Below are 19,396 nucleotides of genomic sequence, written 5' to 3'. Positions count from 1 at the left end.
ACATATATTTGGACAGCAGCAAGAAGAAACAGCTACAGAACTCATGAGGGTGGGTCTTTAAAAACTCTTAGAAGATGCTATGCTTTCACTGCCAGCTCATAATAATATGGAAGTCATTATTTCCCCCTAATAATTACAGTGATTGATAAATCTCTTAACATAAAGGCTGCAATATGTTCAGGGCAATGTGAGGCCTCTGTAGTATAGCCCCCTGAAGGCATCCTGAAATAATCAAAGAATATACAAAACTAGTAGCTGGACAGGTCTTGAGACAAACCAGAAAAATGTTGCTATTCCTCTTCAGGATACAAAAGCAAAACAAACTCCTACCTTTAAGCACAAATTTAGTTGAAGAAATGGTTTCTCCTTTGAAAGCAATTTTAACAAAACATTTTGCTGCATACTTCACTTTCATTATTTGATTATTGCTTTCCAGCATTACAGAATATATTGTAGGTAATCAGAATTTGGGAAAACCGATGGAGTGCTCCTGTTCACTGTTCCAGCCAGCCATGATCTCCTCCATGATATTCCATTCCATCCACCCTCCCATCTGGTTTTCCATTCTCTCCGCCTCCACTACCAAGAGTTTATCAGCACTCCATGGCCATGGAACTCATTCAGTCCTCACTAGAATATTTTGGAAGTTCCCCTCCACATTACTGTTCTTTCCCCTAAAGGTTTTGTTTGTACTTCTACAAATCTTTGGGTTCTTCCAAGTCTACCAATATCTCCCTCTTATGTGTGGATGGTCTGTCATTTTGATTATGTAAGGGTGCACACTCACCTTTGAACTTCGCAAACAGATATAGAAAAATAAAACAAACTAGGGGTCTACCATTTTACTCACTGTGGTGAGTGTGCCACCACTCTCTGGAAAGCCATAACCTTTCTCCCAACCTTAGGGCTGGAGATGGGGGTGAGAATAGTCCCCACAGTTGTCAAGTACTTCTGAGGCCCTTGGAAGACCAGTGCTACTGTGGAGATTATCTCCATGCCCTCACCAGCTCAAGGATGGAGAAAAGGCTGGAGGCAGTGTTACTGCTAAACTTCCAAGGCATTCCAAGCACCCTGGGAATAACAGACCAACACACCCCAACCTTCCTATGGGAAGAAGGAACCAGGGACTCGTTCTGCTGCTGCTCTTCTGAGCACCTAAGAAGGACAGCACAACTGTGGGAACAATCTCTAGCCTGCCCCCCTGCTTGGCCCACTCTAGCTCTAACCTTGGGGACTAGGAGATTGCACCATGAGGTCAGGAACATGATCCCATCCTTTGATACAGGGACAAGTTCTTGGAGACCACAGATTTTTGGTTGGCCACCATGGCAACCCCTAAGAATAACCTATCCCACAAAGCTTTAATCAACTGCCACAGCAACTTCACAGTAGGCAGATGTATTCACTTGCCATTTCCTGCCCTTCTGTACAAGAATGATAAACTGTATACTGTATACATATACTAAAACCTGTGCAATTCACACAAACAAAACAATTCCCTTCAGCTTAAAGGCAAATAAAGATGCAGCCAACATGATTCACACCTTCCCCACCACCACCTTGGGGCGAAGACAGGCACATATGAAGCCAGGACTGCTGTCACTTGCCTCAGAAGCTGGTCCAAAGCAAGTGGTGATAACAAGGAACTATTCCATGAGTCCCACAGGGAGATGCACATCAGGGAGCAATCACTGCCAGCTCTTGGCTCAAAGCCAAGAGCTGCCAAGTCTAGTGTAAATGGTGGCAGGGTATCTCCATTATATGCTCAACTGATTTTCTCAGGAGCATTAGGTACAAGGTTCCGTTCCCTATAAAATGGTGCTTATTCAAGACAAGCAACAGCCGTGATAGGTGAGACAAGAGATGGATGACCAGACCAGATCCTGGGCAATCACCCCCTTCAAACCTTATTTGTAAGTCTGGGTTAAATTCACATGAGAAGCTACATTGCAACTCGGCCTTTAACCACCCACCATTTCCATCCAGCACAATATACCAGGCTTGTAAATAACAACCCACCTGTGGCAAAATACCTTTGGGCAACAAGGCAGGGAAGATTGAAAAACATTGCTTTTCCCACCCGCCCTTTAAACTATCCATCCAGCACAAATGACTAACAAAGATATGTGGGCTGGCAAGCTAGTAACTTTAAAACCCTAGGTTAGTTACAAGGCTACAGAACCCAAAGCTGTACCGTACTGAAAATTAATGTCACTCTTACCTGAAACAGATAGATAGTGGCTGTGTTCATATATAATAAGCCAGCCTTGCCCAACCTGGTGCCCTCCAGATGTTTTGGACTACAACTCCCAGCATGCCTGACCATTGGCCCTGCTAGCTGAAGCTGATAGGAATTGAAGTCCAAAACATTTGGGAGCCACCAGGTTGGGAAGGCTGTAATAAGCCAAAAACTACTGGCTTAATAAGCCACAATGTGAATGAGCTGCATGCAGCTCAATCACTCATCCCTTTGCACAAGTGGTTAAACAAACAAGGAAGGGATAGCTTTGTGTGATGTCCAAACCCAGGATTAAGGTTAGGTGCTCCCAAACAAGCTAGAATGTGTAAGTCAATAACAAACCCTGGCTTAAAGCTGGCTTGCGAATCCTGGTTTGCTTGACTGCACTAAACCTGGTCTGTTTATTCGCTCATGCAAAAGGGGGAGGATATGGCTGCATGCGCTAGCATGCAGCACATTCACACCATCATTTATTAAGCTAGAATTTTTGGCTTAGTTTTATGTGCAAATGTGGCCATTTGCATCAATACTACATTCTTTTCACCTGCATGTGGTATTTTTGTGTTGTGGGGAATACAAAAACTATCTCTTCATGCTGAAAAGTATAAACATCCCAAGGGGCGAATATCCTACAACGTGCCCTCCAGTAAAATTGAGGGCTCTGTAGTATGAAGCCTAAGACAAATATTTGGACAAAAGCCAATTAGAAAGTTGGGGGAGGTGGGGGGGAGGCATCGGTAGGCTTCCTCTCATACAGCAGTATAAACATACTGGGTTGGATCCAGATTTAGGCATGTGCAATTGGGCTGGCAAATGCAGATTTCCTTGCTCTCTCTTCCACACAGCCCCCTTCCAGCCCCCTGAAAGTGCGACACAGGGAGTCAGGGAGCCCTCCCCCACCGCCCAAATCAGGCAGAGGCAACTTACTTGAGCAGAGCCCTTCCATCAACTGAAGAAAGTTCATGGATCCAAACCCAAAAGTTCAGGGCCTGAAGTGAGTGCTTTAGAAATGGAGAAACAGCATTATCTGGAGTGATAGCTCCAAGCCTCCATGAAAGGACTATGTGAACACTGAAAACTGCTGTCCCCCCACCATTCCCACAGCTAAAAGGAACACACAGAATGATGAGATATTCTCTTGGGGAGACAGCTCTGCTCTTGAATTTGAAAATTAAACACACTATGTGGAACTAGCACTAACCCAAGGTTTGTGTGAGTGTATTTCTTAATTGTTGTATTCACCCTCCATTTTATGACAACTATGATGGCCTATGAGAGAGCATACCATTAATGAAATTTGCACCTTTCTGAAAGATGGGCATAAGAAACTTTCAGGAGCCATTGTTTGTCATTTCTGAATTTGTAGTAGTAGTTACTACACTGGGAGTTGTAGGACTTCTTTCTGTCTAAACATGCATAGGATTGCACCCTTATTAAAGTATATAGCTGTAATTATACAAATATAATTCTATAAATAAAAGACATTGTTGAATAGACGTGTGCCTAATATTTTATGTTCAAATACATGCTTGATTTATGCAAATAATTCCTTATTTTTTAGTAGAAATGCTTCTCTGCTAAAACATTATTATTTTATATTGGAACCCAGTCTAATGGAGGGGTTTTTTTAATTTGAATTACTCAAAAATACATTCTTTGTCCAGCTCTGGCAAATTAGGAGTGAATACCACTGTATCTCTTTAGCCATTTTAAAGATATGTGATGCTGTAATATAGAGAGTATTGAAGTTACCTAATGTTCCAGTTAACACAAACTGCCTTATGTGTAAACATAATCTATAACTCCCCTTAAAACCAAGGAATCACACTGGGCCTCTTCAAACATAATAGCGGTGTTCAGTGGCAAATCGTGGGTTAATTAAACCACAATTTGCAGGACTGTGCACTGTGCAGGAGCCGCTTCTTGTTTCTGTAAACAACCTACAAACATAGGTTGTTAGCATGACATCCAAACCCGGACACTTTGGGTTAAACAACTCAAAGTTAACCCAAGAACAAACCATGGGTAACTTTAACCCACAAACAACCCCAAGTGTCTGGGTTCTAACACTGCATTAACAACCTATGAATGAGCTCGTTGTTTAAAAGTGGAAGTAGTAGGCACACAGGCGACAGCGCACCTACTCTCTCCTGCTCATGCACAACATCCCATCAGTTGTTTAAAGTGTGTGAACTGGGTCACTATTACATATCTGATTCATGTTTGGTTCAGTTACAACTGAGGGTATTCTGGTTTGGTTCTGGTTCAGCCTAATAAAAGGTTTCGTAACCAGTTTAATATATGCAGACGGGTTCAGGAAGGGAAATTTAAATGTTCACATTACATCACTAAATTGCATATGGGTTAAGATTATTAATATTATGGTAGTATGTTTTCCTAATCTCATTACTAGGTTGTTAACAGTGCAATCCTAAACATGTCAACTCAGAATTAATCCAACTTAGTCAAATCACACTTACTCCCAGGCAAATGTGTACAAGTTTGCAGCCTAAACACAGTAAAGAGAAGATCTTACAAAAGGAGATAACATGAATCCCATAGGCTGAACTGCAGAGGCAACAGAAACCTTCAAAACGGGCTGCAAATTAATACACTTGAAAGACCCATTGAAACAAAGCGGTCTTTACGACTTTATCAAATGTGAACAGGGGAGGACCTGACCGTAGTGCAATTCTAATTTGAAGGGCAAATACAAACCATAGTTTGTCAGTTAGGATGTAACAGCAAACTATGGTCTGCTGTGAAAAAGAAAGCACAGAGGGCTACAAGCCCAAGGACTGCTCATATAACAGCAAACCAGACTCTGGCATCATGTCTGAACCAGTTCTATGAGACTGCTGAACGGCCTGCAGGCCCATTACAGATGTGTTCTGTCCAAAAGTGTGTTCGTCTTTAGATCAACAGAGTAGAAAGTCAGGGTTCTGAAGATAAGTTCAACAGCTATACAAACTGGCTGAGTACTTCACTATAAAAGAAGTATTCTGCAATGTATTTTAATGGTTTGCTCTAGTTTGGGTACAACAGAAACTTTCAATTAACAGTTCAGGTCTTATTCCGGAAAAATAAGGATTTTGCCTAGTTTTCAGTTCAAGTTTGGTTTGATGCTCTGCTTAAAATTAATAGCAGATATGGATACATTTTAAGTACAGCACAATACTTTTCAAAAGTCCAACGCCCTGTTCCATAAAGAGATTTGCACATCCCATCTATTCCTATAAAAAATGTTCTAGTTTTCATTTATTTTCCCCATAAAACAGCCACCTGTCAGAGATGCTCTGACTTGGATTCCTGCACTGAGCAGGGGGTTGGACTCGACGGTCTTGTAGGCCCCTTCCAACCCTACTATTCTATGATTCTATGAAACATGTCAATGATCAACCCTGAGTTTATTATGCTAACTTTCGCCCCAGAACATCCTACAGAGCCAACATTATCACCTTTAAGAAAAGAGTTTTCTTGCAGTAGAAAGAAAAGAGTTTTCTTGCATAACTGTGTCACAAACACAAATGATCACAATTGCTTCCCCATATCAATACCTCTTTCAATCCTAAAATAAGGCAAATTGTTAGATCACTTCATAATGCCATCCGCCCAGGTGAATTTCGGTAGATCCAATAATACATTTCTTCAATACTGATAACTTGCCTTACACAAATTTTCTAACTTCTTTCCAACATTTCTGACCACTGTTCTCTTCACACACAGCTAGATCTTCTGCAAGATTTTGATGACTGCACGACACAGATAAAGGAACTACCCTTCTTGAACAAAGCTACGACCATGATTTTAATCTAGTATATTTTCATCAAAAGCATCAGGCGCTCTACCATTTATCAAACTCAAAATTCCTACAACTCCCATTATACAAAGGAAAAACTAGAAATGATACACCTGACATCACCTTAAGTACTGATGGTTCCATGGGGCCTTCAACCGGACATCCCAGTTGTAAAGTCCTGCACTGGTCCACCTCAAACTTAGTAAAAATTCTCTGAACAGCAACTTCATTCCCACCCCCTCCCTCTTGCTCCCACACTCTTACCCAGGTAAATGCTTCTGGCAATAGGTGTCTCAAATGTGCAAGATCTCTTCTCTAGCCATGTAAATACCCCCCTGCAGCCTTGTATTTAGGTACTCGCCTAGTGGCCACAGAAATTCTATGCACTCACCCACATGCAATTCCATGCAGGTGAGCAAGCAGGTTGTCAGAGGCATGGAATGCTCCATCCCTCCGCTGCATCCAGAAGAGAAACAAAGCAGGCTGTCATGAAGGAATACCCTCCTCCATGCCAGCATAGAAATACGGTGGGCTCCAGCAGGAGGGACAGAGCATTTCCTCCTCTGCCAGCCCCCAGTATTTTTCCTTTTTGCAGGCTAGCAATTTTCAAGGCTTGTTTACAAGGCTGCCCTCTGTGGAAGAAGCCATTTCAGCAGTGACAAGGAAGGCTGTTTGCCAGTTGCAGCCTCTTCTGGGGAAGAGATGGCCACATGCCATAGTAACTCCTCAGACGGATTACTCTAATGCACCCTACCATGGAGCTGCCTTTGAAGAGCGTAAAGAAGTTACAACTAGCCCAGAGGCAGATTCCTGTCCTGTGTAGCCAGAGAGAACACAACACATCTATTGTTAAGGAACACGGCTAATGCCTGTCTGCCTCCATGCTCAAGTCAAGTTGCTTTGGACCTTTAAAGCTTTGATCCAAACTTGCATTCCACACACACCCCATGCCATAAAACTTGTTGATAAGGCCCTGCCTTCCATGGTAGAGGTATGTACAGCAGCAGTGAGATCTAGGGTTGTTGTTTTTTCTGTTTTGGCTCAACAACTTTTGGAACTCCCTCCTTTGTGAAGCCCCCTAATTCACTCACAGTTTTAAGAACTCCTGTTAAGACCCTCCTTTGAGTTATGACTAAGTAGCAGGGATGGTGTTTTACTACACCACACTTTTTGATATGATTTGTTGATTTTACAGTCTATTATTTTAGAGCTGTTTATTGTTAATTACTGTAAGCTGCTTTGAGAGCCCAACAGGGATGGTTAAACACAGCCTGATGCCTCCAGGTATGTTAAACTACAACTCCCACATCCTTAGGCCAGCAAGGCCAGGGATTAACATCGCCCTGCTGGCTGGGGAATGATGACATTTGTAGTCCAATACATCTGGAGGGCACCAAATTAGGGAAGGCTGCTTAAACAGGATTAACGTTTTTACATGTAATAAAAATAACATCTATATGCTGTGGCCTATGATAACAAAGTGTGATTAGCAAAATTATGCAACCCTGAACATCTCAAACACATCCTCAGCCAGGTAAATCCCATTAAATTAGTTACATTTCTATACAACTATCACACTCAGCTCAAGTAACCGTTATTTCATTTTACACAATGAGCGCCTCTACCACCACATGGAATGTACATGCATGCGCACAATTTCCTTCCCACTCACATTACTCAGCTCTACAGAGTCCTATCCTATGGAAACATCCAACTCTGTTATTCTCCAAGAAAGCTTCTCACACAAGATATGTCCATTAATTTCACCAAAGGCTTATAACTCAACAAAACCTTCAAAAATAAGGGTTGCAGACGTGCAACTGTAACAGGAGGAGGCTGAAGGAAAAGGGAGCTGTTTGAAGGAGGAGTGTGTTCTATGGAACATCAGCCTCATCTTTGCATGGGGCTTAATAGGCTAGAAATGGGATGTAATATGGCTGCAAGAGAGAAGTCGGGTGGAGAGATCTTTTCATACCAATGATTTTAGGGTGTGTATTGTAAACTGCTTGACTATAATTTTAATTTAGGGTTTATCAAACAGGCAAGTGATCAAAACAGGCAAGTACATAAACCTGTGCACTAAAGTGACCAGCTCATGCACCTGATAAAGCCCCTGAAAGCTGATGCCACAATAAGTATTTGTATTTAAGGTACAAGACTCAAGAAGAGGTTGCTATGAAGGCGAGGGAGCAGAAACATGAAGTTCTTTGGGCAACAGTTGACAATGGGGGGAAGGTACTGGGGTAGAGGATTGGTTGACAATGGAGGGGGGAGGTACTGGGGTAGAGGATCGTGAAGGGAGAAAAAGAGACTAATGGGGTCACAGAGTAGGGAAAGCAAATCTACTGTCACTAGGGAGTTGTTGTGAGCAAAGAATGAGCTATTAGGGTGGGCTGAGCTGTGATTGGAAGGAAGAGACTATGACTGAGAAAGAAAGAAAGAAAGAAAGAAAGAAAGAAAGAAAGAAAGAAAGAAAGAAAGAACTGGGGTGGGCAGGTAAATAATGCAGGGGGGAGTTATGCAAGACAGGGATGCATGGTGAAGAATGCATGTTGAATGGTAAAGTGGGAAAAGACAAATGAAGAAGCTGCTAGAGTGAAGAGGGGTATAAAGCAAACTAGAGGGTTGGGAGCAGGAGGTTACTGGAGGTTGAAAGAGTGGGGGCATGAGCAAGGAAGAAAACAGTTTGCGGTAGGGGTTGTGTTGAGGAGGGGAAGATGGTCTTGAGAGAGAAGAAAGGGAGGGAAGAACTGTTGGATCGAAAGGGGAAGGAGGCTGGAAAAAATAATTTGGGGGGAGGGAAGAACCCTTGGGGCCTTACAGAGAACGAAGGATGGGGGCCATGGGAGGGAAGCAGAGGAAGTGCTATGGGGTGAAAAGGGGGAAAGAGCTAAGAAGAAAATATCATCAGCACTGGCTACAGGAGATGGGCTGTGATGAGAAGAGATCACTGGAGTGGGAAGGGGGGGTGCCCAAAGTATTATTAAGATGATGTGGGGCAAATGAGGAGAAATGAGGGGGGAGCACAAGAAAGGAATGGAAGCAGTATTGAGATGGGGAGGCTCATAGGGAGAAGGGGGGAGAAATTACTATTAAGGTGGCAGGTAGAGAATATTGGGGGGGCTGTAATGGGGGAGAAGCCCCTGTGGGAGGTGGGCAGGGGAGACTGTTAAGGCAAGGGGCTCCCCTTCCCCCCAAGCAGGGGTGTCCTTTCCCTTCTCTCCACATGGGGGGCTCCCCTTTCCACTCAGGCAGGGGGCACCCTTCCCTTTCTCCCTGGGCTGCCTTTCCCCTTCTCCCCAGGCTGGAGGGGGGCTCCCCTTCCACTCCATTCCCCCCACAGGCAGGGGGGCTCCCCTACCACTCAGGCGGGGGGTCCCCTCTCCCCAGGCAGGGGGCGCCCTTCCCTTTCTCCCCAGGTGGGGGGCTCCCTTTCCTCTCAGGTGGGGGGCTTCCCTCTCCCCAGGTGGGGGGCTCCCCTTCCACTCAGGCAGGGGGCTTCCCTCTCCACAGGCGGGGGGCACCCCTCCCTTTCTCCCCAGGTGGGGGGCTCCCCTTCCTCTCAGGTGGGGGGCTTCCCTCTCCCCAGGCGGGGGGGGCGCCCTTCCCTTCCTCCCCAGGTGGGGGGCTTCCCTTCCTCTCAGGCGAGGGGCACCCCTCCCTTCCTCCCCAGGTGGGGGGCCCCCCTTCCACTCAGGCGGGGGGCTTCCCTCTCCCCAGGCGAGGGGCGCCCTTCCCTTCCTCCCCAGGTGGGGGCTTCCCTCTCCCCAGGCGAGGGGCGCCCTTCCCTTCCTCCCCAGGTGGGGGCTTCCCTCTCCCCAGGCGAGGGGCACCCCTCCCTTCCTCCCCAGGTGGGGGGCCCCCCTTCCACTCAGGCGGGGGGCTTCCCTCTCCCCAGGCGAGGGGCACCCCTCCCTTCCTCCCCAGGTGGGGGGCTCCCCTTCCACTCAGGCAGGGGGCTTCCCTCTCCCCAGGCGAGGGGCACCCTTCCCTTCCTCCCCAGGTCGGGGGCTCCCCTTCCACTCAGGCGGGGGGCTTCCCTCTCCCCAGGCGAGGGGCGCCCTTCCCTTCCTCCCCAGGTGGGGGCTTCCCTCTCCCCAGGCGAGGGGCACCCCTCCCTTCCTCCCCAGGTGGGGGGCCCCCCTTCCACTCAGGCGGGGGGCTTCCCTCTCCCCAGGCGAGGGGCACCCCTCCCTTCCTCCCCAGGTGGGGGCTTCCCTCTCCCCAGGCGAGGGGCACCCCTCCCTTCCTCCCCAGGTGGGGGGCCCCCCTTCCACTCAGGCGGGGGGCTTCCCTCTCCCCAGGCGAGGGGCACCCCTCCCTTCCTCCCCAGGTGGGGGCTTCCCTCTCCCCAGGCGAGGGGCACCCCTCCCTTCCTCCCCAGGTGGGGGGCCCCCCTTCCACTCAGGCGGGGGGCTTCCCTCTCCCCAGGCGGGGGGCGCCCTTCCCTTCCTCCCCAGGTGGGGGCTTCCCTCTCCCCAGGCGGGGGGCGCCGCTCCCTTCCTCCCCAGGCGGGGGGCTCCCCTTCCACGCGGGCGGGGGGCTTCCCTCTCCCCAGGCGGGGGGCGCCCTTCCCTTCCTCCCCAGGTGGGGGCTTCCCTCTCCCCAGGCGAGGGGCACCCCTCCCTTCCTCCCCAGGCGGGGGGCTCCCCTTCCACTCAGGCGGGGGGCTTCCCTCTCCCCAGGCGGGGGGCGCCCTTCCCTTCCTCCCCAGGTGGGGGGCTCCCCTTCCACTCAGGCGGGGGGCTTCCCTCTCCCCAGGCGAGGGGCGCCCCTCCCTTCCTCCCCAGGTGGGGGGCCCCCCTTCCACTCAGGCGGGGGGCTTCCCTCTCCCCAGGCGGGGGGCGCCCTTCCCTTCCTCCCCAGGTGGGGGCTTCCCTCTCCCCAGGCGGGGGGCGCCGCTCCCTTCCTCCCCAGGCGGGGGGCTCCCCTTCCACGCGGGCGGGGGTCCCCCCCCGCGGCCTGCACTCCGTGCGCTCCCCACGCCCCCCCTCTGGCTCCGGGGCCGAGGCGGCCCCCGCAGGCCGCGCCGCCCCGCGCCGGGGCCGCCCGCGCCCTCACCGTCGCTCGACGCCGGGCCCGGGGCCGCCCCGGGCTGGGCCATGGCCGAGCCGGCTCCCCGTCGTCGTCACGCCGAGGCCGGGGCCGCTACGCCAGGCGGCCGAGCCGAGCCGAGCGCCGCCGCCGCCGCCGCCGCCTCATCCTGACAGGCGAAGGGGCGGGCGAGCGCGGCCTGCGCATGCGCCGGGCGGCGCCGCGGGGGCGGCGGCGCGCGAGGGGAGGCCGCGGGGGGCCTCCGGGGAGGCGGGCGGGGGGCGCGTGGCGCCGCGCCCCGGGGCGCCGGCCCTCCTAGGCAGCGGCTCGGCCTGGGCGCCGGCCACGCCGCGGGGGGACGCGCGGCAGCCGGGGGTCGGAGAAGGACGGGGGCCCGTTCACACGTTACGTGCCAGGAACATGAAAACCCGGGTTTAGTACGGCTGTCGGCCGGGGCGGCCTTCCCCAGCCTGGCGCCCTCCGGCTGGTTTGGGCTACAACGCCCAGGTTGACTGACCCTCGGCTGTGCTGCCTGATGGGCGGTGAAGTCCAAGACAGCCGGAGGGCGCCAGGCTGGACCGAGGGCTCCTGGCCTGTTATATGGCAGGGAAATCAAAATCCTGGGTTTTAGGAAGCTGTGGACGATAACCGGGGGTTGTTCACTCGCTGCAGCGTCGGAAAATTAAAAGTCCGGTTTCGTAAAGCCGTCGTCAAGAACGAGGGGTGTTTGCACGCTATATTGGGGGTATTCTTTATCCCTCCTTTCAACTAGAAAAAGGCCTCTGTTTGGGATATTCCTGTCTTTTTTATATATATATTTTACATTTCATATTTATTATGCTCTATGTTTTTATTGTAATGCGATGTAAATGTGCCGTACAATAAATAATAAATAATTATAAAAGAAATCACAAAATCAGTGAAACCGGTCAAATGAAACAGCAGGAAAAAAATCTAAGAGCTCACGCACCTTAAATATTCATAAAAGATGAAAAGAAATCTGTACGCACTTAATCTGGTAGCAAGTCACATTGAAGTCATTTGGGGGCAAACATCTGAGTAGCCGGGCGAAGAATTGCACCTCACGTTGATTCATTGTATGGGTTTTATCAGTTAATCAACGTAACTGGGAGGTGGTGTGGTGTAGTGGCTAGACTGTCAGAGGAGGACTGAAGAGACATGGGTTCAAATCACACACACTCATTGATAAAAGTGTATAAATCCCAAGCACACGGTGCTGCAGCAGAGGGGTGAATGCAGCTCTGGAATTTCTTTCAGAGCAATTGCTATAGTGCCAGAGCACCAGGGTAACTGACAGCCTGCCCTTGTTCTGGCAAATGAATGAGGTGATGATGAGGTTTTCAAGGTTTACTCTGGTTCCTGACAGATAGAGCAGGGGTGCAAAACCTCCAGCCCGCAAGCCTAATCTGGCCCACGGAGGCGCATGACACCTATGCAGGCCCCATCTCCTCAGCCCTGCAAGCCCCTCCCCACCGCAAGCCTTGCCCCAGTGGGGAAGGGATGAGGTGGACAGAGCTGATTCCCTTTGCTCCTCCATTCTTAACTGGGAAATCCCGCACGCAACAAAGCCTGATCCTGGACCAAACGCCAGGTGGAGGATCTACCTGGCACTTTGGCCAGGGAGCAAATGACGCCAGGTGGGTGCACGTATACCATAATAATCAATAATGAGGATAATAATCAAGCAGAGGCTGGACACTTCTTTCCTTTCCTTTGATGGGCTTCCTACTTCACGCTAGCTGCTTAAATGGTAACACTCCTTTGCAGGATTGTTTTTCTAATCAAAAGATAAAGATTGTGTTTCAGCTGACTGAAGATCTTTTGTTAAAGCTCAATGCGTTTTACAAGTTGAACCTCTGGGTTCAGTGAAGCTTACTCCGAGGTAACTATGCATAGGATTGTAGTCTTTATTTATTTAGCACCATTTATGCACAAACAGGTATGACAGGCCCCTACCCAAAGGGGCTTAATAGACTTGGATCCAATGATGTTGTTCCGCCAGCAGAAGGGAAACTGTTGGCGGAATGGATTTCCCCTCCGCCCTGCAGCCCTGCCCCTGTGTGTGTCCCAAATCTGTTTCAGAGGGCTGGGGGATCCTCTGGAGCAGATTTGGGGCGGCGGCAGAGGGAGGAGAGGACAGAGAACTCCCGTTACGCAACCAGAAGTCCTGTTGCGTGAGCAGACTTAGGCTCACACAACCTTGGATCCAAGCCACACAATCTAAAATAGACACAGGGAAACAATCAAAGAAGAGGGAAATGGAGGCATGGGTAGGTAGCGGAAGAATGTGTGATTATTTCAATTAAACATACTTTGGCTTAGCTACAATAAGCTGTAGGGACTAGTCTCTCTCTCTCCAAGACACACACACACACACACACTCTTCCCCATCCCTGTTCGCTGAGATAGGTGTGTGGGGTGGGGGTGAGTGTGCTCATTCATTCATTCATTCATTTATTTATTTCTATGCTGCCCAATAGCCGAAGCTCTCTGGGCAGTTCACAAAAATTAAAACCAAAGAGCACACAATAAAACAGTATAAAATATATAAAACATTAAAACCACAGTATAACAACACAACCAGAATAAAACCATAATGTTTTTATGTATGTATGTCTTTGTGCATATGCATGCATGCATCTGCAGTCCCCCCGGCCGATTTTGGATGTAGCCCTCAGGGCTGAAAAGGTTGTGCACCCCTGCTATTTGTTGTTTATTCGGTCAGTCGCTTCCAACTCTCTGTGACTTCATGGACCAGCCCGCACCAGAGCTTCCTGTCGGCCGTCGCGACCCCCAGCTCCCCCAAGGTCGAGTCCGTCACCTCCAGAATGTCATCCATCCACCTTGCCCTTGGTCGGCCCCTCTTCCTTTTGCCTTCCACTTTCCCTAGCATCAGCATCTTCTCCAGGGTATCCTGTCTTCTCATTACGTGGCCAAAGTACTTCAGTTTTGCTTTTAATATCATTCCCTCAAGTGAGCAGTCTGGCTTTATTTCCTGGAGTATGGACTGGTTGGGGCTTACCATGTATGGGATTGCACTGTTGGTTGAACAATGCATGTCTGGACTTCTGGCACTTACGCAGTTCCCTACTTGCCTTTATGGCTGAGCCAGCCCTGTGTCTCTGCCCTTCACTCCTTATGTGATACGGCAGTGGAGATATGTTAATAAGGTGAGGGTGAGACAATTTTCTGAATAACGTCCAGCGCCTGAATGAAAGTTTGATTGGAAACAAACAAAATCTGTGTATTTGAAGAGCACCTGATCTGTTTTCTCTTTTTGCATACATCACAATAATTAGAGCTGTGTTATCAACACAGAACTGCCATTCTTCTTCTGTTTTAGAAGCAAAGGGATGTGTTGCGTTTGGCCTGCACGCTTGGTACACAGATCCACTGTATTCTTTATCACAACCGTACCTTAGTTTGCAATTCTGGCCAGGGATCAGGGCCAGCATCAAGGGTAGGTATGGTTGGGCAGCTGCCAAGGGCCCACACCCCAGTAAGGGGCCGCTGACAAGAGCTGCTTGAAGTTGCTCCTCCTCTCCTCCATTGCACCCTCCTTGTTCACCTGCTTCTCGCTCTGGCCCAGGCAATGGTGGTGGTGAGATGGAAGAGGAGCAGATGCCATGGCCTACTTGCTCCCTGGCTCTCTGCCTGCCAAGCAAGAGTGAGGAGCGATAGCAGCAGTAGTGACAATGGTGGTGAAAAGGTAGACTTGTTGAGGGAGGGCCCCCATTAAAGATGTCTTGCCCATGTGCCCTCCAAAATCTAGAGATATTGGGCCTACTTCCAACTATATGAGGATTGATTGTTTAACCCCCAGATAATCCACAGTGGATGACATGCCACAAGCCCATCAGCGGCTTCATATTCATAATGGCGACCGCACACGCCACAACTTATTGTAGGTTAAACAACCCACCGTGAGCCTGGCGTGTCACACAAGCCAGGTCAATGTATGTATTCGGCTCTAGAAGATCTAATAGTTACATCTGGTGGTTGAACACTTGTTCGCTGCCTCCAAAGCACAAGCATTTTCAAACCACTTCCACCCTACTTAAATGTTACATCTGTCTTTGCCCTCACATTAGGAGCCGGTGAGTGCCCAAACGTTGTGTCTCTGAGCCTGTACAAACTTGCACCATGGGCTCCTTTCCCCTCTCCTTCCACCCCACCTTGTCTGTTTGAACAAGTGGAGGATTAGCTGATGTCCTTTAGCTTCGAGAGCTCCCTTTGCTTATGCTGCTGAGGTTTGTGGCAGCCTGATTTGTACTGATAGCCAGGCATGGCAACATGGCATGTATGTATCCTTATGCACAAGTGACAAATGTCCTTTTCAGACGTTCTTCCATGGCCCCGAGATCTAGGCTGCTTCCAGATGAGGCTTTTATTGTGCAACGGCATTGGGTTAATGGAATTTCACAGTGCGTCCAGGTGTCATCTTCTCTTTGTAACCCTCCTGAGTTTTCCTATTGCTTCCATCTTTTTTCTTATCAGAAAAAAAAAAACATTACGGAAGGAAAGATGAAATAGCTGCACAAGGCCCATTGATCGTTAGCACTAGGAACCCACAATTTGCAAGGACCCCCTAGCGCCAGTTATTTTGTGTATTCTCATTGACTCCTAGATGTTGTGCTCCTGCTGGCACATCCTATTGGCACATCCTACTGGCTCCTCCTTTCCAGGCATAGGAATTGCCAGCTGTCAGGAGCGCCCTAGCAACCTCTCTCAGTACACTCCAATAGCCAACTCAAGACACAGACGAAAGGATTCTATTCAAGGCTTTAATCCTTTTACAACTTAATGATTCTTTCAGATGCTAATCACCAGCAACTAAGCAATGAACAGCAGAGTAGCCTATGCTCGGAGTAGGCAGTTGATCCCCATTTGAAGGAGAATCACTTGAAGACCCTGAACTTATGGGCTAGGGAGAGATCCTCCTTCTTTCCCTTGGGTCCATGGGAGGCGGCTGGTGCTTGCGCGCCAAACAGGCGCTACTCCTCCTTTCCGTGCCCTCCATCGCTCGTCACACCCTGCGTCTGCGTCGAGCGTCTAGCAAGCCCCCCTCCTGCACTCTCTCACTGCTAGGATCACTATCTATCTTAGGAATGCCGGCAGGAGGAATCTCTGCCAGCTGCTGTGCCTGTGATGGATGAGCTGGCTCCTCTCCCACGGATTGCTGATCCTCCTCAGAATCAGAACTGCTCTGCGGTTCTATCGGCTGTTTCCACCCTGACACCAACTGAAATGAAGGAACTCTGGGACTTGTAGTTCTGGAGAGCACATGTCTCATACAGTGGCGCACATCTCTCTCTCTTATCTCTCGCACTACAGATTGAGAGTGTTTCCATGCAGAGGGCTCCTAGCTCTAGGAATCAGAAGGGGTCTGTCTTTTTTTCCATAACAGATTTTCCGTGTTAAGAAAAAAGACATGTGGTAGGAAAACATGGGAGGGTTACGAGTGGAAGACAACGTCATCTATACCTCCCCTAAATTTAGGTGAGGGCAATGGCACCATAAAAGCCTTGTCTGGAAGCATCCTTAGAGTTTCCTGTACAAGCTTTCTCTCTCTCTCTCTCCCTCCACAAGCAGCTTCCTGTTCTGTTCAGAACATTGCTTGCTCATTTCTAACACTGCTCCTGACCAGCTATGCAAATTTTACAAGATCTTACAAGACCGGACCACCCCATATAGATATATAGGGTGGTCGCTTTTGCATCTCCAAAAAAGAGGGCATAAATTTGCATGAACTTGACCTGTGCTCATTTATACGTATAGAATAAATACAGATTTAGAAATAATTACTATAATTAAAAACAGAAGAAGAGCACTGTTGGACCAGACCAAAGGCTTATCTAGTCCAATGTTCTGTTTCCATAGTGGCCAACTAGAAGGCTATGGGAAGCCCTGAAGCAGGACATGAGTGCAATAGCACCTTCCCGGCTGTGTTCCCAGCAACTGGTTTATATAGGCAGACTGCCTCTGATATTGGAGGTAGCATATAGCCATCAGGACTAGTAGCTTTGATAGCCTTCTCCTCCATGAATTTGTCTAATTTGTATTTATTATTTCAACAGCTGCTAGACGTGATGGCTATATAGTACCTCCAGTATTGGAGGCAGTGACTGGGTTTACACAACATGATAACCCACACTCAGTGGTTGGGTATGAGTTGAGTGTGGGTTGCTGAGCAGGGGATTATTGTTGAACCGTGGGTTATCATGTTGTCTGAACCCAGCCATGCTAACAAACCATGGATTGTTAACCACGAACAACCCACAGTTCAAAACCCAACAACAAATCATGGGTTCTCAGGGTGGCTTGTTCAAGAAAAACAAGCCACCCTGCAGAAAATGTGCTGAGTTCAGATTAATGGAAGAGAAGGCTATCAATGGCTACTAGTCCTGATGTCTCTATTCTACCTCTAGTATCAGAGGCAGTATGCCTATACAGTCAGGGCCAGAAATATTGGAACAAGGATAACTGTTTTGGCAGTTGGCCTTTGTACACCACCACACTGACGTTGAAAGGAAACACACCCAGATGGGAGCGAAGTCAGGACTTTCAGCAGTAATTCAAGGGGTTTGACAAAAGTGGGGCACTAACCATTCGGGAAGGACAGCCAGTGGCATGCACACACACCCATCGTTGGGGGCTCATAAGTAATGGAACGAATGGCTGACAAGCAGCTGCATGGCCAGGTGTGGCCTGTTTCCTGGGTACCCCATGACCAAGCAAGCAGATAAAAGGCCTGGAGGTGGTTCTGAGTGTTACATTTGCATTTGGTAGCTGTTCACTGGAACTCCCAACATGAGGTCCAAAGAGGTGTCCATGCGAGTGAAGGAGGCCATCGTTAGGCTGAGGAAACAAAATAAACCCATCAGAGAGACAGCAAAAGCAGTGGGAGTGGCCAACACAAGAGTTTGGAACATCCTGAAAAAGAAGGAATTAACTGGCAAGCTCAGCAACAGCAAAAGGCCTGGAAGGCTATGGAAGACAACTAAAGCGGATGACCGCAGAATGCTGCTCATGGTGAAGAGGAACCCTTTCACAACATCTAGCCGGGTCAAGAACACTCTTGAGGAGGTAGGCATGTCATTGTCAACATCTACAGTCAAGAGACGGCTTCATGAATGTAAATACAGAGTCTTCACAACAAGGTGCAAACCGGTGGTAACGCTCAAGAACAGACAGGCCAGATTAGCCTTTGCCAGCAAACACCTAAAAAAGCCTGCCCAGTTCTGGAATATGATTCTTTGGACTGATGAAACCAAGATTAATTTGTACCAGAATGATGGGAAAAGTATGGAGAAGGAAAGGAACAGCTCATGATCCAAAGCATACCACATCATCTGTCAAACATGGTGGAGGCAGTGTCATGGCATGGGCATGTATGGCTGCCAATGGAACCGGGTCACTGGTGTTTATTGATGACCTGACTGCTGATAAAAGCAGCAGGATGAATTCTGAAGTGTATAGGGCTATACTTTCTGCTCAGATTCAGCCAAATGCTGCCAAACTGATAGGACGCTGCTTCATATTGCAGATGGATTATGACCCAAAATGTACAGCAAAAGCTACCCAAGAGTTTCTCAAGGCAAAGAAGTGGGATGTTCTTCAGTGGCCAAGTCAGTCACCTGATCTCAACCCAATAGAGCGTGCTTTTCACTTACTGAAGACAAGACTGAAGGCAGAAAGACCCACAAACAAGCAGCAGCTGAAGGCAGCTGCAGTGAAGGCCTGGCAAAGCATCGCGAGGGAGGAAACTCAGCATTTGGTCATGTCCATGGGTTCCAGACTTCAGGCAGTCATTGACTGCAAAGGATTTTCATCCAGGTATTAAAGGCGATCCTTAAGTTTGAAATGATGTTGGTTTGTTCCATTACTTATGAGCCACCAACGATTTGGGGGGGGTGTGTATGCCACTGGCTGTCCTTCCCGAATGGTTAGTGCCCCACTTTTGTCAAGCCCCTTGAATTACAGCTGAAAGTCCCGACTTCACTCCCATCTGGTTGTGTTTCCTTTCAACTTCAATGTGGTGGTGTACAGAGGCCAACTGCCAAAACAGTTATCCTTGTTCCAATATTTCTGGCCCTGATTGTATATACCAGCTCCTGGGGAACATGGGCAGGAGGGTGCTGTTGCACTCATGTCCTGCTTGGGGGCTTCTCATTGGGGCATCTGGTTGGCCTCTGTGTGGACAGAATGCTGGATGAGATGGACCCTTGGTCTGATCCAGCCGGGCTCTTCTGGTGTTCTAATGATCTTACAATAAGTCTTACCCTTGAGGGGAAGATTGTGGT

General features: G+C 48.7%; 1 protein-coding gene across 1 annotated transcript in view; it reads right to left on the bottom strand.

Moving 5' to 3' along the window:
- Positions 1–11,243, bottom strand: part of RABEP1 (rabaptin, RAB GTPase binding effector protein 1) — a 93,053-nt gene extending 81,810 nt beyond the window's left edge. Inside the window, exon 1 of the mRNA XM_084822954.1 lies at positions 11,100–11,243. Coding sequence (XP_084679080.1) covers positions 11,100–11,142 — 43 coding nt within the window. The 5' untranslated portion in view covers positions 11,143–11,243. The remainder of the gene's footprint in view (positions 1–11,099) is intronic.
- Between the last annotated feature and the right edge of the window lie 8,153 nt (positions 11,244–19,396).

The sequence above is a fragment of the Heloderma suspectum genome, chromosome 16 (assembly GCF_057233095.1).
Source record: "Heloderma suspectum isolate Gila_16-S chromosome 16, 16-S_ref, whole genome shotgun sequence".
NCBI classification, from domain to species: Eukaryota; Metazoa; Chordata; class Lepidosauria; order Squamata; family Helodermatidae; genus Heloderma; species Heloderma suspectum.
Note: the sequence above shows the minus strand (reverse complement) of the source record. Positions and strands in the feature narration are given on the sequence as shown.